At 49.2% G+C, this 25552-nt stretch overlaps 1 protein-coding gene across 1 annotated transcript; it reads left to right on the top strand.

Annotated features, from left to right (window-relative positions):
• The first annotated feature begins 439 nt into the window (after window positions 1-439).
• Window positions 440-18652, top strand: MRPL4 (mitochondrial ribosomal protein L4). Its single transcript, XM_060253201.1, has 8 exons — window positions 440-445; window positions 1640-1809; window positions 4112-4163; window positions 7703-7820; window positions 8827-8933; window positions 12428-12537; window positions 17435-17505; window positions 18308-18652. Exons 1-8 carry the CDS (start codon window positions 440-442, stop codon window positions 18451-18453), a joined length of 780 nt encoding a protein of 259 aa, XP_060109184.1. The 3' UTR covers window positions 18454-18652.
• Window positions 18653-25552: the final 6900 nt, after the last annotated feature.

The following is a 25552-nucleotide window of genomic DNA, read 5'->3' as shown; positions in this document are numbered from 1 at the left end:
GGATACACTATATTTTTAGTATGCTAGGTGTGATAATTTCATGCCGAGTAAAATTGTCCATAGTCATATTTTATGTTCCTAAAGTAACAGGATGACTTTCAATCTAGAGAAGAAGAAAAAAGTGCTAATGTAGCATTTTTTTTCAATTTTCCCAAAAATTTCCATTTTTTTTTCTGAAAAAACACCAAAAAAACCTGGGTTTTTTTTCCCGGGCTTCAAAATTTCCGGAAATTTTACATCTTTATATAAGAGCCACAGAGAATAAATGTCAGATGTTTGAGAGCCGTGAGGCAGGAAGGAAAGAAGGAAGGAAGGCAAATAGATGGAGGAGGGAGGGAGAGGTGAAAAGAAAGCAACTTTACCTTTAGCTGCATTCTCCAAGCTGCTGGCTGACTCAGCTTGGAAAAGTGGTTTAAATGCCTTCTCCAAGCCGGCTGACATGGTGGTATGTCTTCAAGAGCCGCACAATATGTGTGAAAAAGCCACACGTTTGGCATTGCCTGATATAAGCTTTTGTGTGCGTGCCCTCTTTTTTCAGGTACACTGAAACGGAAGTCATCAGCCATTACATATAGGTAGAGGGTGGGGAGTGTTTTCTGGAAGGCCCAATTCGAGTCAAGACACATAAGTAACTGAGCAATAAATATATCTAATACTGGAAGAAGACAGATCCAACTTCCTTCCTTCCTGTCTTGTGGCTCTCGAACATCTGGCGTTTATTCTATGTGGCTCTGACATTAGCCAAGTTTGACCACCCCTGTTCTAGACTAAAATCATTTCCTCTGAAGAAAAGGGCTACATTGGGGAATAAATGGCATTGTTCCCCACTGAGATGCAGGGATGCCAGCCTCCAGGTGAGACCTGGTGACCCCCCCCCCCTCTGGAATTACAACTTAGCTCCAGACTACAGAGATCAGTTCCCCTGGAGGAAAGGGCTGCTTTGGAGGGGGGACTCTGCGGCCTTGTGCCCCACTGAGGTTCAGGGATGCCAGCCTCCAGGTGGGACCTGAGGATCCCACAGAATTCCAGCTCCTCTCCAGACTCCAGAGATCAGTTCCCCTGGAGGAAAGGGCTGCTTTGGAGGGAGGACTCTGTGGCCTTGTGCCCCACTGAGGTTCAGGGATGCCAGCCTCCAGGTGGGACCTGGGGATCCCCCGGAATTCCATCTCCTCTCCAGACTGCAGAGACCAGTTTCCCTGGAGGAAAGGGCTGCTTTGGAGGGGGGACTCTGTGGCCTTGTGCCCCACTGTGATTCAGGGATGCCAGCCTCCAGGTGGGACCTGGGGATCCCTGGAATTAGTGAGACCTTTGCTAAACGAGATGTGGTTTGCTAAACCAGTTTCCTGTGTATCCTCCAGGGGGCAGCAGATCTTGCTTTTAGGCCAAACTTTTAGCTGACTTAAACTGACAAAATTAGAAATGGATATGATGGAGATTTTTAGATCCTGTTCCTCCTATCTTTAAATCTGAAGAAAGAACTTTGTTGTTTTAAAGAATTTCTCCGGCCTTCCTTGGAAAGCCTTTTTTGCGCTCCCTTTTAAGTTTTAAAAAGGAAAAGAAGAGAGGTCATTCATCTTTACAGAGTGTCGGTAGCTGCCATATGATCCTTCTGCATTGTTTTCTCTTGCTTCCTTTTCAGCCGTTGCACCATGGCGGGGCCTCCCGCGACCCCATCCTACGAAAATGCAACATCGCTGTCCCCAAGCACCTTGCCCCAGTCCAGGCCTGGGTGGAGTCCCTGAAACATTACGATGCCCTATTTGAGGGTTTGACCGATCTGCACCCAGACGTGTTTGCTGTAATGCCCCGGTAAGCGTGGAAATGACGTTGGTGTAGCTAGTCCTCATTGTTATAGAGAAGTCTGTAATTCCTTGTGTAGACTGGAAAGAAAGATGATTTCCACAAAGCAGGGCCTTTTCTGAGCAGGAACGCACAGGAACGCAGTCCTGGCTGGCTTGGTGTCATGGGGTGTGGCCTAACATGCAAATGAGTCCCTGCTGGGCTTTCTTTATAGAAAGCCTTGTGTGAAACAATGGTGATGTATGGGGGTGTGTGGCCTAATAAGCAAATGAGTTCCTGCTGGACTTTTTCTATGAAAAAACAACAACGTTGTTTGGGGAGTTGGCGGGACTTTACATAAACAAAGAAAAATCAAAAATTTTATGTAAGAATATGCAGAAAAATAGACAACAAGAACTACAAAGACTAACGGGTTGTGAAGTTACCTCTAAGGTAAAATACCTAGGGGTAGAGATAACAATGAAAAATATTGATCTGTTTAGGAACAACTATGAAAAGCTCTGGCGCAAATAGAAGAAGATATGCTAAAGTGGAACAAGCTCAATTTGTCATTGTTGGCAGAATAGCTGCAGTAAAAATGAATATCTTACCAAGGATTATGTATTTGTTTCAAACTATCCCCATTGTGAAAGATGCTAAGCAATTTGATAAATGGAGAAGAAAAATCTCGGAATTTGTGTGGGCCGGGAGGAAACCTAGAATTAAAATGAAAGTCCTGATAGATGCAAAAGAGAGAGGTGGGTTTCAATTACCAGATTTGAAACTGTATCATGAAGCAATTTGTTTAGTATGGTTGAAAGAATGGATAACGTTATTAAATAAAAAACTTCTAGTGTTAGAAGGCCATGGGAAAAAATTCGGCTGGCATGCCTACTTGTATTATGGGAAAAAGAAGATGGACGGTCTTTTCTCTCACCATTATATAAGGAGCAACTTACTAAATGTGTGGATAAAGTACAAGAAATATGGCGATGAGAGAAGACCTCTGTGGATAGTGCCGGCTGAAGTGATAAAGTTAACGGCCAAAACAGTTAAGGAAAAACAACTATCATACAACCAACTACTAAAAATACAAAGTGGGAAAATAGAAATGAAAACTGCAGAAGAATTGAACTATAAATATGATTGGTTTCAAATGCAACAAATAAAAAGCTTGATGGAGAATGATATCAAAGCTGAAGGAATAAGGAAAGAGCAAACAGAAATGGGAAAGAGTTCTGCTTGGAGATAATGAGAAATTAATTTCAAAGTGTACAAGTTACTTTTACAATGGACTACAGAAGATGAAGTAGTGAAATCTCAAATGATAAAATGGGTGGGCAATTAATGTAAATAAAGAAATAAAAATGGAATCTTGGAACATTTGTGGAAAAACTCTATGAAACTCGCAACATGTCATAGTATTAAAGAGAACTGTTTTAAGATGATGTATAGATGGTACATGACTCAAAAAAATTAGCAAAGATGAACAATAAGATGCCAGATAGGTGTTGGAAATGTAAAAAGCATGAAGGCTCTTTCTACCATATGTGGTGGACTTGTGAAAGAGCTAAAATGTTTTGGCAGTTGATTCAACAAGAGATATCTAAGATCCTAGGATATGAATTTAAAAAAGAAGCAGAGACATTTTTGCTGGGATTACAAATGGAGAATTTTCCAAAAGAAGATAGAACTTTAATATGGTACTTGCTCTCAGCTGCTAGGACATTGTATGCGCAGTTGTGGAAGCAAGAAAAAATACCAGAAAAGTGGGACTGGACTTTAAAAGTTATGTCGTGGAGTGAAATGGATAAGCTAACAAGAAAATTAAGAGACTGCGATTTAGAACTCTTTAATCGGGAGTGGAAGAAATTCAGAAGATATGTAGAAAAAGAGTGGAAAATAAAAGGACACTGGACAATTTTTGAAGATTAAGACCTTTAAGACAAGAATATAACTTTTGAAGGGTTTTCTTTCTTTTTTTTTTCTTTTTTTTTCCTTAATCAATTTCGTTTTTTCTTGATAGTTAAAGGTACCTTTAATATCTGTTTTCTAAAAAATAACACTGGCGGGGGTCAATTATTGGGGGGTGGGGTGGGAGGAAAGTAAGATGTGGGGTAGAATGATGCTTTCATCTTAAGGCTTTTTTTATAAGCTGTAGAAATAGTTCTACTACCATATGTTACTAATAAAATTGTTTATACATAAAAAACAACAACGCTGATCTCGGGGTGTGTGGCCTAATATGCAAATGAGTTCCTGTTGAGCAATTTTTAAAAAATGTTCTTATTTTCTTATCTTTCTCTCTCTCTCCTCCCTCTACCAAATCCAGCATTGATATCTTGCATGCAGTGGCCATTTGGCAGAAGAATTTCAAAAGAATTGTGAGTAGTGGCCTATAAGTGGGAATGCATTTTGGGGGTGTTGGAGGAACATAGTTTTTGAGGTTCTGTGGCCAAACAGTGACATCTGGAGGGCCTTCCAGCCAGGCCGTGGTCTGGGGCCATGCAGTAGAAGTACTGGATACATGACTTCATGCTTCATCAGATGCCTTCAAGTTCTAATATTGTGGAAGAGAGAGAGAAAAAGTTCTTTTTGTCAACTCTCTTTACGTTGTGCAGAATTTTATAAACCTCTCCCATCTCTCCCCTGCCCCCCCCCCCAGGAATCTCTTTTCGAAACCTAAAAGTCTCAGGACCAGAACCAAGGGGAGAAATTAAATCACAAAGACCTCCCCCTAAATTCACAGGATCTTCATGGCTGTCAGATGGCCATCTAGCCTCTGTTTAAAAACCTCCAAGGAAGGAGAGCCCACCACCTCCCAAGGAGGAAGCCTGTTCCACTGAGGAACCGCTCTAACGGTCAGGAGTTCTTCCTAATGTTGAGCCGGAAACTCTTTGGATTTAATTTCAACCCACTGGTTCTGGTCCTGCCTTCTGGGGCCACAGAAAAGAATTCCACCCCATCCTCTCTGCGACAGCCCTTCAAGGACTTGAAGATGGTGATCCTCTCACCTCTCAGCCGCCTCCTCTCCAGGCTAAACAGGCCCAGCTCCTTCAACCTTTCCTCGTAGGACTTTGTCGTTTTTTAAAAAATCATTTGTTTTCTTCTCTCTTTCTCCTCTTGTCAGCTTTCGTTTGCACTTTCGTATGCGTGAAGGCAAAACAAAACTTGCCCTGACTTGGATGGCCCGGGCTACCCTGATCTCATCAGATCTCAGGAGCTGAGCAGGCCCAGGCCTGTTTAGTACTTGGAGAGGATACCGTTCCCGCCCCCCTCTCCTCGAGGAAGTCCAGGGTTGCTCTGCAGAGGCAGGCAATGGCAAACCACCTCTTTGGGTGTAGAGAGCTAGTTTGGAGTAGTAGTGAAGTGCGCAGACCTTATCTGGGAGAACCGGGTTGGATTCCCCACTCCTCCACTTGCAGCTGCTGGAACGGCCTTGGGTCAGTCATAGCTCTGGCAGAGCTGTCTTGAAAGAGTCAGTTTAGTGTAGTGGTTAAGTGTGAGGACTCTTATCTGGGAGAACCAGGTTTGATTCCCCACTCCTCCACTGGCACCTGCTAGCATGGCCTTGGGTCAGCCATAGCTCTGGCAGAGGTTGTCCTTGAAAGGGCAGCTGCTGTAAGAGCCCTCTCCAGCCCCACCCACCTCACAGGGTGTCTGTTGTGGGGGAGGAAGGGAAAGGAGATTGTGAGCCGCTCTGAGACTCTTCGGAGTGGAGGGCGGGATATAAATCCAATATCTTCATCTACCTCACAGGGTGTCTGTTGTGGGGGAGGAAGGGAAAGGAGATTGTGAGCCGCTCTGAGACTCTTCGGAGTGGAGGGCGGGATATAAATCCAGTATCTTCATCTACCTCACAGGGTGTCTGTTGTGGGGGAGGGAGATAAAGGAGATTGTGAGCCGCTCTGAGACTCTTCGGAGTGGAGGGCGGGATATAAATCCAATATCTTCTTCTTCTTCTGTCAGAGCTCTTTCAGCCCAACTACTTCACAGGGTTTGATTCCCACTCCTCCGCTTGCAGTTGCTGGAATGGCCTTGGGTTAGCCAGAGTTCTTGCAGAGTTGTCCTTGAAGGGCAGCTTCTGTCAGAGCTCTCTCAGCCCCACCTACCTCACAGGGTTTGATTCCACACTCCTCCACTTGCAGCTGCTGGAACTACCTTGGGTCAGCCATAGCTCTCACAGAAGTTGTCCTTGAAAGGGCAGCTTCTGTCAGAACTCTTTCAGCCCAACTACCTCACAGGGTTTGATTCCACACTCCTCCACTTGCAGTTGCTGGAATGGCCTTGGGTTAGCCAGAGCTCTTGCAGAGTTGTCCTTGAAAGGGCAGCTTCTGTCAGAGCTCTCTCAGCCCCACTCACCTCACACGGCGTCTGTTGTGGGGGGAGAAGATATGGGAGATAGTGACTGTTCTGAGACTCTGATTCACAGAGACGGGCAGGATATAAATCCTCAGTCGTCTTCTCGGTTCAACTCTTCCCTTGACCTGGATGGCCCTGGCTTGCCTGATCTCATCAGAGCTGCAAAGCTAAGCAGGGACAACACTGGATATTCCTTGGATGGGAGACAACTGAGGAATACCAGGGTCATGACCCAGAGGCAGGCAATGGCAACACCACCTCTGTCCACCTCTTTCTTGACCCAGATGGCCCCAGCTAGAGGTCAGTAGCTAAGCAAGGTCAGCCTGGGTCAGCGCTTGGATGGGAGACCACCGAGGAATAGAAGAAGACTGCAGATTTATACCCTGCTCTTCTCTCTCAATCAGAGACTCACAGCGGCTTACAATCTCCTTTCCCTTCCTCCCCCACAACAAACACCCTGTGAGGTGGGTGGGGCTGAGAGGGCTCTCCCAGAAGCTGCCCTTTCAAGGACAGAGTCTCAGAGCGGCTCACAATCTCCTTTCCCTTCCTCCCCCACAACAGACACCCTGTGAGGCGGGTGGGGCTGAGAGAGCTCTGACAGAAGCTGCCCTTTCAAGGACAGCCTCAGAGTGGCCCACAATCTCCTTTCCCTTCCTCCCCCACAACAGACACCCTGTGAGGCGGGTGGGGCTGAGAGAGCTCTGACAGAAGCTGCCCTTCAAGGACAGCCTCAGAGTGGCCCACAATCTCCTTTCCCTTCCTCCCCCACAACAGACACCCTGTGAGGCGGGTGGGGCTGAGAGAGCTCTGACAGAAGCTGCCCTTTCAAGGACAGCCTCAGAGTGGCCCACAATCTCCTTTCCCTTCCTCCCCCACAACAGACACCCTGTGAGGCGGGTGGGGCTGAGAGAGCTCTGACAGAAGCTGCCCTTTCAAGGACAGCCTCAGAGTGGCCCACAATCTCCTTTCCCTTCCTCCCCCACAACAGACACCCTGTGAGGCTGGTGGGGCTGAGAGAGCTCTGACAGAAGCTGCCCTTTCAAGGACAGCCTCAGAGCGGCCTACAATCTCCTTTCTCTTCCTCCCCCACAACGGACACCCTGTGAGGTGGGTGCGGCTGAGAGAGCTCTGACAGAAACTGCCCTTTCAAGGACAACCTCTGCCAGAGCTAAGGCTGACCCAAGGCCATTTCAGCAGGTGCAAGTGAAGGAGTGGGGAATCAAACCTGGTGCTCCCAGATAACAGTCCGCGCACTTAACCACTACACCAAACTGCCTCTCTGCCAGGGTCGTGACGCAGAGGCAGGCAACGGCAAGCTGCCTCTGAACTTCTCTTTTAGTTTTTTCCATTTAATTTTTCTTCATCAGAAGGTCCTAATTGAGGTTCTGAACTGTGTTCTAGAACCTGCTTTATTGACACGGCGAGCGAGTTGATAGGTTAAAAACAGCGCCTGCCTCCCCAGGGGGATCGTCTTTAGGAAAGGCGCAGCAAGCTCCGGCTCCCTCGCTTCTGGCGCGTCCGCTCTTCCGGCCATGTTCTCGGAACTGCCTTCTCTTTCCAGAGCTACGCCAAGACCAAGTCGCGAGCGGAGGTGCGTGGGGGCGGCAAGAAACCCTGGCAGCAGAAGGGAACCGGACGGGCCCGGCACGGAAGTATCCGCTCGCCGTTGTGGCGCGGGGGTGAGCAGACAGCTCCTTTTCCCTGCCAGATTAGCCGGGTTTGGTGCAGGAGCGCCTTAAGAAATCGACAAGATCCTTCGAGATGCGAGCTTTCCAGAAATCGTTTGGGGCAGGAGCTTCCCAAAAAAGCCGCTATCCTGAAAATCTGGCTGGACTCCGGTTTAGTAGTTCTACTGGAGCCCGGCGCAGCTCCCCTCTGAGACTTTGTTTCCGGTGGGCATCGGGGAGGTCAGTCTCTTAGCCCTGGCGGACATCTGTGACCCCCATGGGTGAGATGCGGGCAGCCCAACCACTGTCTTGACCCTCTGGCCCAGGGGTGGCAAACTGTGGCTCGGAGCTACATGTGGCTCTTTCACACTTACTGTGTGGCTCTCAAAGCCCCCCACCCCACCCGTTGGCTGGCTTGGAGAAGGCATTTGTCTCTTTAAATCACTTCACCAAGCCAGCTGGTTGCTTGGAGAATGCATTTAGAGTTAAAGTTGCTTTCTTTCCATCTCTCCCTTCCTTTCCCCATTTATTTGCCTCCATCTTCCTCCCTCCCTCTTTCTTTCTTTCTTTCTTTCTTTCTTTCTTTCTTTCTTTCTTTCTTTCTTTCTTTCTTTCTTTCTTTCTTTCTTTCTTTCTTTCTTTCTTTCTTTCTTTCTTTCTTTCTTTCTTTCTTTCTTTCTTTCTTTCTTTCTTCCCTCCCTCCCTCCCTCCCTCCCTCCCTCCCTCCTTCCTTCCTTCCTTCCTTCCTTCCTTCCTTCCTTCCTTCCTTCCTTCCTTCCTTCCTTCCTTCCTTCCTTCCTTCCTTCCTTCCTTCCTTCCTTCCTTCTCCTCTCCCTTCCCTTCCCTTTCCTTTCCTTTTCTTCCTCCCCTCCTCCTCTCCTCTCCCCTCCCCGTTCTCAAACATCTGACATTTATCCTAAGAGGCTCTTAACGTTAGGCAAGTTTGCCCCCCCCCCAGCTGTGGCCTGTCTGCAGCCTCCCAGCTGTGACCTCTCGGGCCCCCCTTGCTTCCTCTTAGGTGGCGTGGCCCACGGCCCCCGTGGCCCCAAGAGCTACTACTACATGCTGCCCATGAAGGTGCGCGTCCTGGGCCTCAAGGTGGCTCTGACGACGAAGCTGATGCAGGTAACTGCGGCTGCGGGCTTCTCCAGTATCTCCGGGGGCCTTTTCCAAATAACCAAACCTTATTCTTGGTTAGGTTTGTAGGTTTGAGACAGGGGTGGCCAAACTGTGGCGCTTTCACACATATTGTGTGGCTCTCAAAGCCCCACTGCCCCGTTGGCCAGCTTGGAGAAGGCATTTGTCTCTTTAAATCACTTCGCCCAGCCAGCCAGTGACTTGAAAAATGCATTTAAAGTTAAAGTTGCTTTTTTTCCATCTTCCCCCCCCCCTCTGTTTGTCTGTCTGCCTTCCTGTCTTGTGGCTCTCAAACATCTGACATTCATGTCTTGCGGCTCTCAAACATGTGACGTTTATTAAGAACATAAGAGAAGCCATGTTGGATCAGGCCAATGAAGAAGATGATATTGGAGTTATATCCCGCCCTCCACTCCGAAGAGTCTCAGAGCGGCTCACAGGCTCCTTTACCTTCATCCCCCACAGCAGACACCCTGTGAGGTAGATGAAGATACTGGATTTATATCCCGCTCTCCACTCCGAAGAGTCTCAGAGCGGACCACAATCTCCTTTACCTTCCTCCCCCACAACAGACGCCCTGTGAGGTAGATGAAGATATTGGATTTATATCCTGCTCTCCACTCCGAAAAGTCTCAGAGCGGCTCACAATCTCCTTTCCCTTCCTCCCCCACAACAGACACCCTGTGAGGTAGATGAAGATATTGGATTTATATCCCGCTCTCCACTCCAAAAAGTCTCAGAGCGGCTCACAATCTCCTTTACCTTCCTCCCCCACAACAGACACCCTGTGAGGTGGGTGGGGCTGGAGAGGGCTTTCACAGCAGCTGCCCTTTCAAGGACAACCTCTGCCAGAGCTATGGCTGACCCAAGGCCATGCTAGCAGGTGCAAGTGGAGGAGTGGGGAATCAAACCCCGTTCTCCCAGAGAAGTCCGCACACTTAACCACTACACCAAACTGGCTCTCCAGTCCAACACTCTGTCACACAGTGGCCAAAAACCCCAAGTGCCATCAAGAGGTCCACCAGTGTGGCCAGGATACTAGAAGCCCTCCCACTATGCCCCCCCCCCAAGCACAAGAATACAAAGCATCACTGCCCCAGACAGAGAGTTCCAACAATAAGCTGTGGCTAATAGCCACTGATGGACCTCTGCTCCATATGTTTCTCCATTCCCGTCTTGAAGCTGGCTGTGCTTGCAGCCACCACCACCTCTTGTGGCAGTGAATCCCACATATTAATCACCCTTTTGGTGAAGAAGGACTTCCTTTTATCAGTTCTGACCCGACTGCTCAGCAATTTCATTGAATGCCCATGAGTTCTCGTATTGTGAGAAAGGGAGAAAAGGTCTTCTTTCTCTACTTTCTCCATCCCATGCATAATCTTGTAAACCTCTATCATGTCACCCCGCAGTCGACGTTTCTCCAGGCTAAAGAGCCCCAAGCGTTTCAACCTTTCTTCATAGGGAAAGTCTTCCAACCCTTGAATCATTCTAGTTGCCCTTTCCTGCACTTTTTCCAATGCTATAATATCCTTTTTATTCTATGTGGCTCTTACGTTAAACAAGTTACGTTAAACAAGTTACGTGGTTTGGGATGTAGAAGTTTCACAGACTTGTATTTTTAGCCACACGGCATTAATAAGGTGAAGACCTCTTGTCAGCCGCAGCCTAGGAAGATAGGCAGCGTTCTTCTACTGTAGGCAAGCGGTCAGAATCGGAAAGGAAGGACTGAATGGAGTGTGCCCCCCCCAAAATCAGTATTTTGGGGGGGGGTTCAAGTATATTGAAGGTGAAGAATATTAAGGTGAAGAATATTGGCATTTCCTAGTAGTCCTAAATCCCAGTATCGGTATGGTATCGGGATTGTCGGGATTTTTTCAGCTTCGTTATACTCCATGGGGACCATTATCGTCAGTGGTCCCCCATAGGCTATAATGGAGAATCCATACCATACCATAGACCTTTATTGGCATTAATACAAGAATACAGTATACTTTAAAACCAACAGTGACACTATAGAATATAATAAAACCTTAAAAAACCAGCAAAAGTTAAATGCCATAAAATAGCGGTAGGCTATGCATGAGTAAAAGCCTCTCTGATTTGGATCGCAACCTGTAAAAAGCAAGCCACGTGACTAGTGACAAAGTTGTGTTTCCCGTGGAGTAAAAAACGAACCTTGGCATTGTCAGAAAGGTCTTGATGGTCAGAAAGCAGTGCATCTAGATATCTTGCACGTGGACTGCTATAAAAAGGGCAGTCCAAAAGAACATGAGGGACCGTTTCGATGACTCCTTGACTACAAGGGCATCGTCTAAGATTGCGGGGGATTCTGTGGTATCTTCCGAAAAGGATGGCCGATGGTAATGCATTAAATCTAGCCAGCGTGAATGCTCTTCTTTGGTGAGGATCAGTTAAAAGGAGGAAGTAGGGAGCTAAAAGCCCAGGAATCTGGGATAAACCCAGATAGCTTGGGGAGCAAGTTTTCCGAGCTGCCTGAGTTAGACGTTGCAACTGGATTAGTAGTCTACGTTTGATGGATTGAAATACTGCAGAAGCAGAGGATAGATAAAATGCATCCAAGGAAATTCCTATGGATGTGATTTTCTTTTGGATCAGGGTCAACCATTGGGGCTTTGGGTGGTTGGGGGGTTTTTATTTGAGTTAGAGGCACCAAAATTGCAGGATAGCTGCCGGTGCTTTTCCTCAACCCCCCCCCCTTTTTCCAAAAAAGATTGGACCGGGGGTCCAATTCTGTGGGCCCCAGAAGAAGTTGCTCCCGTCCTCCATTGTTTCCAGTGGAAGAGGGGAAGGTGTTTAAAGGGATGCTGTCCCTTTAAATGTCTTCTCCAAGCCGTGGCACAACTCCATGCTATGGTGAGCAATTTCCCGGGGCATTTAAAGGGACCGCAGTCCATTTAAATGCCTGAAAGTTCACTCCAAAGGCATTTGAATGGACTGAGCGCCCACCCTGTAATTGTGACTGTCTGGCAGCCCCCAAAATCCAGACTATTTTCAGATTATTTCCGGGAGGCAATATTCAGGTAGCTGAATCAGCAGCGCTATTTTTTTTTTTTGTAGCAGGAACTCCTTTGCCTATTAGACCACACCCCCCCCCCCAATGTAGCCAATCCTCCAAGAGCTTACAGGGCTTTTAGCACAGGGCCTGCTATAAGCTCCAGGAGGATTGGCTACATCAGGGGGGCGTGGCCTAAGAGGCATAGGAGCTCCTGCTACAAAAAAAGCCCTAATCACCAATGGGATCACAGTAGAGATACATTTAAAGCAGCAACAGATTGCACTATAAATAGGCTAAATAGGTTAGAATAGACAGTATTGAGCTTAACGGACCCAGGATCTGGCTCAGTATAAGCCAGATTGACATGGAGGGGTAGGAGTTACTAGGAGAGAGATGGCGGCTTAATGGGTGGCGGGGGGGGAGTATGTATCTCATTTCCACTGAATCTCTCCTTCCCCTCCCCCAGGACAACCTGCACATCATCGACTCTCTGGAGATACCAACTTCAGACCCCCAGTATCTGACGGACCTGGCCCATTACAGGCGCTGGGGGCAATCGACGCTGATTGTGGACGTGTGAGTTTGCTTCGGGCTGTCATGGGGGTGGGGGGAGTTAGGACCAGGGGTGGAATTCTAGCAGGAGCTCCTTGGCATATTAGGCCACACACCCCTGATGTAGCCAATCCTCCAGGAGCTTACAGAAAAGAGACTTGTAAGCTCTTGGAGGATTGGCTACCTGGGGATGTGTGGCCTAATATGCAAAGGAGCTCCTGCTAGAATTCCACCCCTGGTTAGGAATAAGGTTCTGGCTGGCCGCCCAGAAGAAGAAGATGATGATATTGGATTTATATCCCGCCCTCCACTCTGAAGAGTCTCAGAGCGGCTCACAATCTCCTTTCCCTTCCTCCCCCACAACAGACACCCGGTGAGGTAGGTGGGGTTGACAGGGCTCTCACAGCAGCTGCCCTTTCAAGGACAGAGTCTCAGAGCGGCCTACAATCTCCTTTCCCTTCCTCCCTCACAACAGACACCCTGTGAGGTGGGTGGGGCTGGAGAGGGCTCTCACAGCAGCTGCCCTTTCAAGGACAGAGTCTCAGAGCGGCTCACAATCTCCTTTACCTTCCTCCCCCACAACAGACACCCTGTGAGGCGGGTGGGGCTGAGAGGGCTCTCACAGCAGCTGCCCTTTCAAGGACAACTTCTGCCAGAGCTATGGCTGACCCAAGGCCATTCCAGCTGGTGCAAGTGGAGGAGTGGGGAATCAAACCCAGTTCTCCAGATAAGAGTCCGCACGCTTAACCACTACACCAAACTGGCTGCACACTTAACCACTACACCAAACTGGAAAGTGTATTCTGAAAATCCCCCTGCAGTGGATCCCCACCTTGTGGCGGGAGGTCAAAACTGCAGAAGTCGTGCTGCTTTCTCCTGGAAGGAGTGGAGGACGGCACATTAAGCTGCGGCTGGGATGTTTTTCTCCCTCTGGATCTGTGGTTTTCAAAACCGTTCTAGAAACATGAGCGTCTCTGGAACAGAAATTCCCCCCTGGTGGCCAGATTTCCCTTTGACACCCCCTTATCCACCATAGTTGGTGGAACTACTTGCAGGGGTATTTAAAAGAAGAAGAAGATATTGGATTTATATCCCGCCTTCCACTCCGAAGAGTCTCAGAGCGGCTCACAATCTCCTTTCCCTTCCTCCCCCACAACAGACACCCTGTGAGGTAGATGAAGATATTGGATTATATCCCGCCCTCCACTCCGAAGAGCCTCAGAGCGGCTCACAATCTCCTTTACCTTCCTCCCCCACAACAGACACCCTGTGAGGTAGATGAAGATATTGGATTTATATCCCGCCCTCCACTCCGAAGAGCCTCAGAGCGGCTCACAATCTCCTTTACCTTCCTCCCCCACAACAGACACCCTGTGAGGTAGATGAAGATATTGGATTTATATCCCTCCCTCCACTCCGAAGAGTCTCAGAGTGGCTCACAATCTCCTTTCCCTTCCTCCCCCACAACAGATACCCTGTGAGGTAGATGAAGATATTAGATTTATATCCCTCCCTCCACTCTGAAGAGTCTCAGAGGCTCACAATCTCCTTTACCTCCCTCCCGCACAACAGACACCCTGTGAGGTAGATGAAGATATTGGATTTATATCCCTCCCTCCACTCCAAAGTGTCTCAGAGCGACTCACAATCTCTATTCCCTTCCTTCTCCACAACAGACACCCTGTGAGGTGGGTGGGGCTGGAGAGGGCTCTCACAGCAGCTACCCTTTCAAGGACAACCTCTGCCAGAGCTCTGGCTGACCCAAGGCCATTCCAGCAGGTGCAAGTGGAGGAGTAGGGAATCAAACCCGGTTCTCCCAGATAAGAGAGCTCTGGCTGACCCAAGGCCATTCCAGCAGCTGCAAGTGCAGGAGTGGGGAATCAAACCAGGCTCTCCCAGATAAGAGTCCGCACACTTAACCACTACACCAAACTGGCACCAAACTAAATTAAACAAATTTAATTCATTTGTTATGAGAACTGGCTCTGAAATGAATGAGACCTTGACGATCCAGGCTTTGGAAGTCATAAAATGTGATGCCAGGTAGCAGAGATATAAACTTTATAAAGGACACAGAAAGATGCAATAAAATATTTTTTTTTAAAAAAAAATTAAATGAAACATGCTTAAAAGATTAGCACTCATTGGCATTAATGGTGCTTTCTTTGTATCTCTCCCGTGGGATCCAGGGAACTGGGCAAAAGAAGCTCTGGCTCTTTCTTTCTTTCTTTCCCCAGGGGAGTGGGGGGAGCCTCAGCCAATAGAAGGAAGAGAGGCTTGGTTCAGTAGCTCTACTGTGCAATTGAGAGAGCCTGGCAAAAAAGCTCTCCCCCCCACCTTTCTCCCCGAGCGAGGAGCCTCAGCCAATGGAGAAAGTAAAGGCTTTGCTCTGTCGCTCCTGGATAATTGAGCAAGTCTGGCAAAGCAAACTGTGATGCAGAAGGAAACAATACAAAAGAGAGAATCACGGAGTAGGATGAGAACCCAAAGGAAAAAAGGTGACAAATAACGAATGCAATCATAAATTCTCTTGTAATTATCAGTGGATGACGTTTCAAAGTATTTGATTGTCATGATCCATTTCAATAATTAGTATTGTAAGGTAAGTCCGTATAATTCCTTTGCAAAATGCATCGAAGCACAATTATATCGGAATCTTCAGCTATATTCCTTTTGGAAGAAAAATCTGCACAGGCACTTCGACTTACAAGCACTTTGTAGCGCTAACCACTTTAAACTGTTCGTTCTGATGCAATTGCGCTTCCCGCGCAATGCCGCGGCCCGGCTGTTATTGAGCCTCCCAAGGTGGGGGCACATTCGGCCGGGTCTTCGGGCTCTGCACTGGCTTCCAATAATACACCGGGTCCGGTACAAGGTGCTGGTCATTACCTTTAAAGCCCTATATGGCCTGGGACCTGCCTACCTGAAGGACCGTCTCTCCCCACACGTTCCCCAGAGAGTACTGAGGTCTGGGATGCAAAACCTTCTCACCATCCCCGGGCCCAAAGAAGTCCGTCTCAAGACAACCAGAGACAGGGCCTTTTCTACAATGGCCCCCACATGGTGGAACCAGCTGCCGGAAGAGGTGAGGGCCCTGCGGGATCTTACTCAGTTCTGCAGGGCCTATAAGACAACCCTCTTCCGGCTAGCCTACGCCTGACTAGATAAATCTAGCTTATCAGACTTTAGTGAAAATACTGTATAGTTTTAACGTTAAGAGTTTAAGGTTTTTAGGTTTTAAACGCTTTGACTTTTTAAATGTAATAACTTTGCACTCTGTTTATTGTTTTATCATTTGTTGTGAGCCGCCCTGAGCCATTTTTGTGGGAAGGGCGGGATATAAGTCATAGAATAAATAAATAAATTGCGCTTCGATGCGTTTTGCAAATGAATTATATGTACTTTTCTTACAATACTAATTATTGCAATGGATTGTGACAATCAAATACTTTGAAGTTTCGTACACTGATAATTACAAGAGAATTGATGATTCTATTTGTTATTCGTCACGGTTTTCCTTTGTGATGCCGAAGGAAGCAAGAGAGAGAGGGAGAAGGAATCCGATGACAGCCAGTTGCTTGAGGGCCTGATCGGGGCACTCTGGGAGCCTGATCCGGCCCTTGGGCTGCATGTTTGACACCCCTGGGTTACACTGTCAGACTAAGGCCTGAGAGACCTGGGTTCGAATCCCCACTCTGCCATGGAAGCTTGCTGGGTAAGCTCGGGTCAGCCACACTCCCAGCCTAAGCCACCTTACAGGTGGTTGTGAGGATGAAATAGAGGAGAATGACGCACGTTCTTTTGGGTCCCCAGCTGGGGAGAAATGTGAGATACAAATTAATAAATAAACGAGCAAAGAAGGTCTCTGAGTTTCCCCCCACTGCCCTGTGGAAGGGAATGGTGACGTTCGTGTCCCTGCGCACTGAGCCAGAACGGAACGGGGGTGGGAGGTGGTCACATTTGACGTCAGGAGAGCCTGGATCCGACCTGATGCTTTTCCTCCAGAGCCAGTGTGGTGTGGTGGCTAAGAGTGACAGACTCTAATCTGGGAGAACCGGTTTTGATTCCCCACTCTTCTCCTCCTCCACGTGCAGCCAGCTGGAGTGACCTTGGGCCAGTCACGAGTTCTTTCTCAGAGCTGTTCTCTCAAGAGCTATGGGCTTTTTTTTTAAGCAGGAACGCATAGGAAAGCAGTTCCAGCTGGCTTGGTGCCAGGGGGTGCGGCCTAAGATGCAAATGAGTTCCTGCTGGGCCTTTTCTACAAATAAGCCCTGTGTGAAACAATGATGATGTCAGGGGGTGTGGCCTGATATGCAAATGAATGCCTGCTGGGCCTTTTCTACAAAGAATGCCTGTGTGAAACAATGGTGATGTCAGGGGGTGTGGCCTAGGATGCAAATGAGTTCCTGCTCGGCCTTCTCTACAAAGAAGCCCTGTGTGAAACAATGGTGCTGTCAGGGGGTGTGGCCTAGGATGTAAATGAGTTCCTGCTGGGCCTTTTCTACAAAGAAGCTCTGTGTGAAACAATGGTGATGCCAGGGAGTGTGGCCTAGGATGCAAATGAGTTCCTGCTGGGCCTTTGCTACAAAGAAGCCCTGCGTGAAACAATGGTGATGTCAAAGGGTGTGGCCTAGGATGCAAATGAGTTCCTGCTGGGCCTCCTCTACAAAGAAGCCCTGTGTGAAACAATGGTGCTGTCAGGGGGTGTGGCCTAAGATGCAAATGAGTTCCTGCTGGCCTTTTCCTACAAAAAGAAGCCCTGCAAGAGCTGCTCTCTCAGCCCCGCCGACCTCCCAGAGGGTGTCTGTTGTGCGGAGAGGAAGGGAAGGAGATTGTGAGCTGCTCTGAGACTTCTTTTCAGGTTGTGAAAAGCAGGGTATAAAAACCAGCTTTCCCCCTTCTTCCCCTCTCTGTCTTGCAGCAATGAGATACCGGAGAACATCAAGTCTGCCACGAGTCGTCTTAAAACCATCACAGTCATTCCGGCGATAGGTGAGTAGGGTGGAGGTGGGTGGGTAAGCGAAGGTCCTTCTCCAGCTCGCCGCCATTCCCCATGGCTCCGGCCCTAAGCACCCGCTTGCTTTTCCCCCCTTGAGTGCCAGTATGGTGTAGTCGTTTAGTGCATGGATACTTATCTGGGAGAACCGGGTATGATTCCCCACTCCTCCACTTGCAGCTTCTGTTAGAGCTCTCTCAGCCCCACCTACCTCACAGGGTGTCTGTTGTGTGGGAGGAAGGTAAAGGAGATTGTGAGCTGCTCTGAGTTTCGGAGTGGAGGGCAGGATATAAATCCAGTTTCATCTTCTTAGATAGCCATTTTCCCCCCTTGAGTGCCAGTATGGTGTAGTCGTTAAGTGCATGGATACTTCTGTCAGAGCTCTCTCAGCCCCACCTACCTCACAGGGTGTCTGTTGTGTGAGAGGAAGGTAAAGGAGATTGTGAGCTGCTCTGAGACTCTGAGTTTCGGAGTAGAGGGCAGGATATAAATCCAGTTTCATCTTCCTAGATAGCCAGTTTGGCGTAGTGGTGAAGTGTGCGGACTCTTATCTGAGAGAACCGGGTTTGATTCCCCACTCCTCAACTTGCAGCTGCTGGAATGGCCTTGGGTTAGCCATAGCTCTCGCACAGCTGTGCTTGAAAGCGCAGCTTCTGTCAGAGCTCTCTCAGTCCCACCTACCTCACAGGGTGTTTGTTGTGGGGGAGGAAGGGAAAGGAGATTGTGAGCCGCTCTGAGATTCCGAGGTTCAGAGTGGAGGGTGGGATATAAATCCAGTATCATCATCTTCTTTTCCAGGGCTGAACGTGCACAGCATACTGAAGTATGAGACGCTGGTGCTGACCCTGGATACGGTCTCCTTCCTGGAAGAGAAGCTGCTCTGGCACGACGTGCGGTACAGCGCGCTGTACCCTTTCCGGCTGCCCTACAGTGACTTCCCGTAGCATTTTGCGGCAGAGACGGACTGGGCCAGGGAGAGGCCACCGGTGCGGAAGACGTTTCCCCTTGCCTACGCCGAAGCTGACTTGTCTGCCGAAGACCTCGCCCGTCACTGGGCAGAGATGAACTGCCCGCTCCACCCAAAAAAGAGAGAGAAATCTATTTAAATTAAAAGAAAAAGGTGGGGCGTTGCATTGGGAGAAAGACTCTTCCTTTGGATTTCCTGGCTGTTTCAAACGGGCTCAGTGAATGGGGTGGTGGGCAGCGTTTCCTCTAAGCCTGGGGTGTCAGAAATGCAGCCTGGGGGCCGAACGAGGCCCCTGGAGGGCTCCTGTCAGGCCCCCAAGCAGCTGGATGTCATCTGCTCCCTTCTCCCTCTCTCTTGCTTTCTTTTGCGTCACAGCTTGCTTTGCAAGGCTTGCTCAATCGCACAGCAGATCTACAGAGCAAAACCTCTGTTTTCTCCATTGGCTGAGGCTCCTCCCTTGGGGAGGAAGAGGAGGGAGGGAGAGCTTGCTTTGCCATGCTCTCTCAATCGCACAAGAGCTGCCTGACATGGCCTGGCCCGACAAGTCTCATTTATGTCAGATCCGGCCCTCATACAAATGATTTTGACACCCCTGCTCTGAGCTTTGCAACTCTTGTGAGCAAAAATGCTACTTTGCGAGCCACTGGAATTTAAGTTGTGAGCTCCTGCATATATTAGTATGCTCAGGGGCAGCTTTCCCTCGAAGCCGAGTTAGTGTGAGCTAGCTTACAATTTTTGAGACTCCAGGTCACAGATTTGTGTCTCTGCTCAGGAAGAACAGCCCCAGCGCAAGCTAATTGATGCAGCCGCTCACAACTTGAATGCCAGCAGCTCACAAAGTAGAATTTTGGCTCACGGCTTAGACGGAGCATTGGTCGGGGCAATCCTTCCCGAGGAGGCAGAGCTAAGACAAAAATGTGTGAGCCGGAGGCTAAACAACGGTGAGCTAGCTCACACGAACTCAGAGGAAACACTGGTGGTGGGAGTAGTCTTTGGGCTGTGGCTCAATGGCAGAGCCTCTGCTTGGCATGCAGAAGGTCCCAGGTTCAATCTCCGGCATCTCCAGTTGAAAGGACCAGGCAGGAAGCGATGGGAAAGACCTTGACCTGAGAGCCTGGCTCAGTGGCTGAGTCTCTGCTTGGCAGGCAGAAGGTCCCAGGTTCAATCCCCGGCATCTCCAGTAAGAAAGGACCAGGCAGGAGGAAAAGACCTTGACCTGAGACCCTGGCTCAGTGGCAGAGCCTCTGCTTGGCATGCAGAAGGTCCCAGGTTCAGTCCCCAGCATCTCCAGTTCAAAGGATCAGGCAGGAGGGGATGGGAAAGACCTTAACCTGAGACCCTGGCTCAGTGGCAGAGCCTCTGCTTGGCATGCAGAAGGTCCCAGGTTCAATCCCCGGCATCTCCAGTTAAAAGGACCAGGCAGGAGGGGATGGGAAAGACCTTGACCTGAGACCCTGGCTCAGTGGCAGAGCCTCTGCTTGGCATGCAGAAGGTCCCCGATTCAATCCCCAGCATCGCCAGTTAAAAGGACCAGGCAGGAGGTGATGGGAAAGGCCTTGACCTGAGATCCTGGCTCAGTGGCAGTGCCTCTACCTGGCATGCAGAAGGTCCCAGGATCAAATCCCTGGCATCTCCAGTTAAAAGCACCTGTCCACTTTGAAACCCAATTTAAGGGGATCGTTTTAATCTTAAAGGCCCTATGGGGTTTGGGACCTGGGTATCTGAAGGCCACCTTCTGTATGTTCCCACCCGCAAAAGGAGCTCGCTTGGTGGGCACCCAAGAGAGAGCCTTTTTGGTGGCAGCCCCACAATTGCGGAAGTCTCTACTCACGGAAGTGCACCCAGCCCCCTCGCTTTCAGTCTTCAGGAGGCAGCTGAAGACAGTTTTATTTGAGACCCCATTTGGTTTAAGTTTACCGGCAGTCCTGAATTGTTATTTTTGATTTTTATATTTTTAATGGGTAAACTGCCTTGAGGAAGAAGGACGGCAAATAAAAGTTTTAAAGAAATGAGCTCTATCCTTCACTGCTTCTCATTAAAAGAGCGGAAGGGGAACTATCCGAGGGGCTCCTCTGGAGGTCCAGCAACAGGGCAGAGAGGCTGAGACCTTCCCCTGAGAAGAACATCAGAAGAGCCCTGCTGGATCAGACCAGGGAGGGTCCATCTAGTCCAGCCTCCTATCTCACACAGTGGCCACCCAGTTCCTCTGAAGGGCCAACAACAGGGCAGAGAGGCCGAGGCCTTCCCCTGAGAAGAACATCAGAAGAGCCCTGCTGGATCAGACCAGTGAGGGTCCATCAAGTCCAGCCTCCTGTCTCACACAGTGGCCAGCCAGTTCCTCTGGAGGGCCCACAACAGGGCAGAGAGGCCAAGGCCTTCCCCTGAGAAGAACATCAGAAGAGCCCTGCTGGGTCAAACCAGGGAGGGTCCCTCTAGTCCAGCCTGTCTCACACAGTGGCCAGCCAGTTCCTCTGGAGGGCCCACAACAGGGCAGAGAGGCCAAGGCCTTCCCCTGAGAAGAACATCAGAAGAGCCCTGCTGGATCAGACCAGGGAGGGTCCCTCTAGTCCAGCCTGTCTCACACAGTGGCCAGCCAGTTCCTCTGGAGGGCCCACAACAGGGCAGAGAGGCCGAGGCCTTCCCCTGAGAAGAACATCAGGAGAGCCCTGCTGGATCAGACCAGTGAGGGTCCATCTAGTCCAGCCTCCTATCTCACACAGTGGCCACCCAGTTCCTCTGAAGGGCCAACAACAGGGCAGAGAGGCCGAGGCCTTCCCCTGAGAAGAACCTCAGAAGAGCCCTGCTGGGTCAGACCAGGGTGGGTCCATCTAGTCCAGCCTCCAGTCTCACATGGGCCAACCAGTTCCTCTGGAGGGCCAACAATTGGGCAGAGAGGTCAAGGCCTTCCCCCAGTTTTGCCTCCTGCTGCTGGTATTCAAAGATTGACTCCCTCTTAACTTGGAGGTTTCCTTTAGTCACCGCGGCTGGTAGCTGCTGATAGATGTCTTCACGAATTTTCTGATCCCCCTTTTCAAGCTGTTTATTCCTGCGGCCATCACGACGTCCTCCGTCAGACAATTCCACATTTTGATTACCGTAAAGAAGCCTTTCCTTTCGTCCGCTTTGAATCTAATGCCCGACGGCTTTGCTGGATGCCCTTGGGTTCTAGTATTTTGTGAGAGGGAGAAACACAGTTCTCTTTGTCAACTCTTTCACCCCATGCACAAACTTATAAGCAGACCTCAGATTCAGCAGGAGCTCCCAGGAGCCCAGCTCCTGAACCTTTCTGAGGATTCCCCCTCTTCCCACGTAGTCCATTGAATAGGAGGTGCAGCTGCATAACAATCCCTGGATTAGGAGAGCGGGCAGCCAGCCAGCCACCAGGGGCTTTGCCACACCCCCGGCGGCCCTCATTAACCCCTGGAGAAGCCTGCGCCACCCTTTCTCCACTTCTTATGAGATTTTGCGTGGCGCGTGGCTTGCTGGCCTTTTGACTGGGGGTGGGGGCAGCGCCCCAGGAGAGCCCCAGGCAAGCGAGGCCTGCTTGGGGTGGCTGCATCGGGTTGCTTTTGGCTGGGAGGGCAGCGGCAGCACATGCTAAGGGGTTATGCTTATGAGCTCCGCCACTTATTTTTCTACAAAACGACCCCTGCTTATAAACCTCTCTCAGGTTCCCGCCCGCCCCTGGGTCCCTTAGGAAACTGTCATAGTGGCTCAGAGCAAGCGGGCTGTATGTGTGTTCATAACCGTTGCAAAGTTGGGCGGATGTTTGTGCAGCTATCTTTTCCAGGGGAATGACACAGGAAGCTGGGGCACTTCCAAAACCCATTCTCTCCCCAAAAGTAACAGTAGCACCAGACTCAGGAGCAAAACAGGAAGCGCTTGGTTACAACTGCCTGCTATGCCAGACGGGCTTTTGATGCAGCCGTTGGTGGTTTTGAGCAACTGTCGGACGAGTTTGCACTTTCCACGAAGGATCGTACACCTCAGTACACTGCCACAGGAGGTGGTGGCAGCTGCAAGCATAGCCAGCTTCAAGAGGGGATTGGATCAACATCTGGAGCAGAGGTCCATCAGTGGCTCTTCTACAGCGTATTGTTGAAACTCTCTGGGGCAGTGATGCTCTGTATTCTTGGTGCTTTGGCGGGGGGGCACAGTGGGAGGGCTTCTAGTGTCCTGGCCCCACTGGTGGACCTCCTGATGGCATCCGGTGTTTTGGCCACAGAGTGTTGGACTGGATGGGCCATTGGCCTGATCCAACATGGCTTAAGAACATAACATATTTTTTTGCAATATGTGCCTCATAGTCCCTTTTTGCCTGCCTGATCATAGACTTGCATTTGATTTGCCACAGCCTGAGTTCCTTTTTATTAACCTCACTTGGACTGGATTTCTCCCGCTTAAAGGAATCCTTTTTACCTTTTACAGCCTCCATTACTTTGTTAACCATGGAGGCTTTTTAAAATACCTATTTGTGCCTTTCCTGACTTGTGGTATATATTTTCTCTTATGTTCTTGCATTCTCAGTTGCCTGCAGGGGCCTTCGGCTCCCGGGAGAATGAAAACACGTGCTGAGTTTGACCGCTTTTTAGGTTTGTGAATTTGTACGGTTGGATTGCTAATTGTCCCTCTGGGGACAGAGGAATTAGCAAAGAAAGAAGCTTGGCCTTTGATATAATATATTAGAAGAGACATCACTCCCAAAGCATCAACCAGCATCAGCGTCTGCTCTGGACACAGCCAAAGAACAGGGCTGCAAAATGGTCACCCAGCGGTCATGAGATATGACCACTGTAAAAACAAAAGTTATCTTTTGTAACGTTCTAGGGTTGCCAAGTCCAATTCAAGAAATATCTGGGGACTTTGGGGGGTGGAGCCAGGAGCAAGGTTGTGACAAGCACAACTGAACTCCAAAGGGAGTTCTGGCCATCACATTTAATGGGTCTGCACACCTTTTGAATGCCTTCCCTCCATAGGAAATAATGAAGGATAGGGGCACCTACTTTGGGGGCTCATAGAATTGGACCCCCTGGTCCAATCTTTTTGAAACTTGGAGGGTATTTTGGGGAGAGGTACCGGATGCTATGCTGCAAATGTGGTGCCTCTACCTCAAAAATCAGCCGCTGCCACCCCGCCACAGATACTCCCAGATCAATTCTCCATTATACCCTATGGGAATTGGTCTCCGTAGAGAATAACAGAGTGCCCAGCAGACATTTCCCTCCCCTCCCTCCACTTTCTGATGACCCTGAAGCGGGGGAGGGTCTCCAAACCAGGGGATCCCCTGCCCCCACCTGGGGATTCCATTTTCACATTTCTCAGGAGTAATCTTTCATACAATTATTCTAGGGTTACCAGCCTTTTTGTTACAACCCAATGTAAATGCTCTTCTACACCATCTTCAAGTTCTTTCATCCTGGAATAAACCAAAATGCACTCAATAACACTTAAGTGCATGTACTTCTATTAGGAGCTAAAGCTAGTCCAAGCTTCTTTTTTTTTTTTATACCAGATGCACAAGCCTTCTGGAGTTTGCTGGCCTTTGAGGCTCTCTACAATATTTTTATTGGAAGCAAGCTGTTCTATTGGCTGGCCAATTGCTCTTCTGCTCTATTTATTTATTTATTTTTTTATTTCGAGCCAGCCATTCCTTTGTCATATTGAAATGTGAAAACGGATCTCTGTCATAATACGAAGAACAAAAAGATATTTGCAAAGGTTTCAAAATGATTTTAATAAATATTGTTAGCCGGCACATCACGGTAATTGTTTTTTGTATTACCTGTCTTATTAACTGTGACCCCTTTTTGTTGATTATTCCACCTGGGGACTGGCATATGAACAGCCAGGTACCAACTTCCTTAGAACGAGGGAGGGTCCCCACACCTTTCCTGGCTCCCCCCAGTTTTTTAAAAAAGTTTGAACAGCCGGATGGGGCTTTTGACCAGCAAACTTCTAATTGGGTCCTGGAGATTTGGTTGGTCATGCAGATTTTTTCCCTAAAAAATTGTTTGGGCTGTAGCCACCAGCATGGCACAAGAAATCTACACTGCGTAATTGAAGGTAAGCCGTGAAAGCCATTTTGTGGCTGGCTCCACCTCCTGTGGCAGCCATTTTGTGGCTGACTCCACCTCCTGCAGCAGCCATTTTGTGGCTGACTCCACTTTCTGCGGCAGCCATTTTGTGACTGCGCCCACCCCACTATGTCAGGATTCCAAAGGCGACCACAGGCTCAAAAAGGTTGGGGACTCTTGCCATAGAGGCTTAATGAGGGCAGAAGGACAGGCAGGGTGGCGTCACTTTGGCTGCTCATTGGCTTAGCGGCCATAGCCTGCCCTACTGAATCCTACTGGCAAGAAAAGAGAAAACGGCCAAGGAATCATTCCGGACAGCAACTTCAAGCAGAGAGGGGGCTGACATGGTAATCTTTGAGCAAGGGCAGTCAACCCGAGCTCTTGGGATTTCAGCGGCAGGCTCTTTTTAAAAAGCGCACAGCCATCTTTAACTGGCTGCAGTACCTTTTCCTAGGGGTCAGCAGAGAAACGGAGAGAAAAATAACGGGGGAGTTGCAACTGGTAGAGGAGTGGCCCCTTGTGGGCCTGGCCTCAACAGATTACCTCAGCTTTCTGATCTCTTGTGTTTGTTCAGTGAAGCCATTGTGAGAGTTTGTGGCATTTGTGGGGGAGAGCTGGCATGAAGGAGGAGCCCAGCACTTGGCTCTCTGCCTGGCCTCCCCAAATTCCACCCTCCTTTCTCAACACAAACCGGAGGATACCCTGCCCCCACCTGTGGATTAAGGCAACCAGAGAAACGGGAAAATGGAGCAGGAAAAAGGTCAAAACCTCCGCGAAAAACCAGCCTCAAAATTAATACAAAACCTATCTATGTTTTAAAAATAAAGAAAAGTATATAAAGTGAAAAAAGGTCAAGGTAGTCCCCTGTGGGGAGGGGACGGTGGCTCAGTGGTAGAGCATCTACTTGGTAAGCAGAAGGTCCCAGGTTCAATCCCCGGCATCTCCAACTAGGCAAATAGGTTTGAAAAACCTTAGCTTGAGACCCTGGAGAGCCGCTGCCAG

Source organism: Heteronotia binoei, chromosome 13 (assembly GCF_032191835.1).
Source record: "Heteronotia binoei isolate CCM8104 ecotype False Entrance Well chromosome 13, APGP_CSIRO_Hbin_v1, whole genome shotgun sequence".
In the NCBI taxonomy this organism is placed as follows: Eukaryota; Metazoa; Chordata; class Lepidosauria; order Squamata; family Gekkonidae; genus Heteronotia; species Heteronotia binoei.
This window is presented reverse-complemented; position numbering and strand designations above follow the sequence as displayed.

Bases quoted from the DNA above. Each gene is read 5' to 3' on its own strand.
- MRPL4 (XM_060253201.1), top strand. The intron at 8,934-12,427 runs GTAACTGCGGCT...CCCCTCCCCCAG, and splicing joins TGACGACGAAGCTGATGCAG to GACAACCTGCACATCATCGA. The intron at 17,506-18,307 runs GTGAGTAGGGTG...CTTCTTTTCCAG, and splicing joins CACAGTCATTCCGGCGATAG to GGCTGAACGTGCACAGCATA.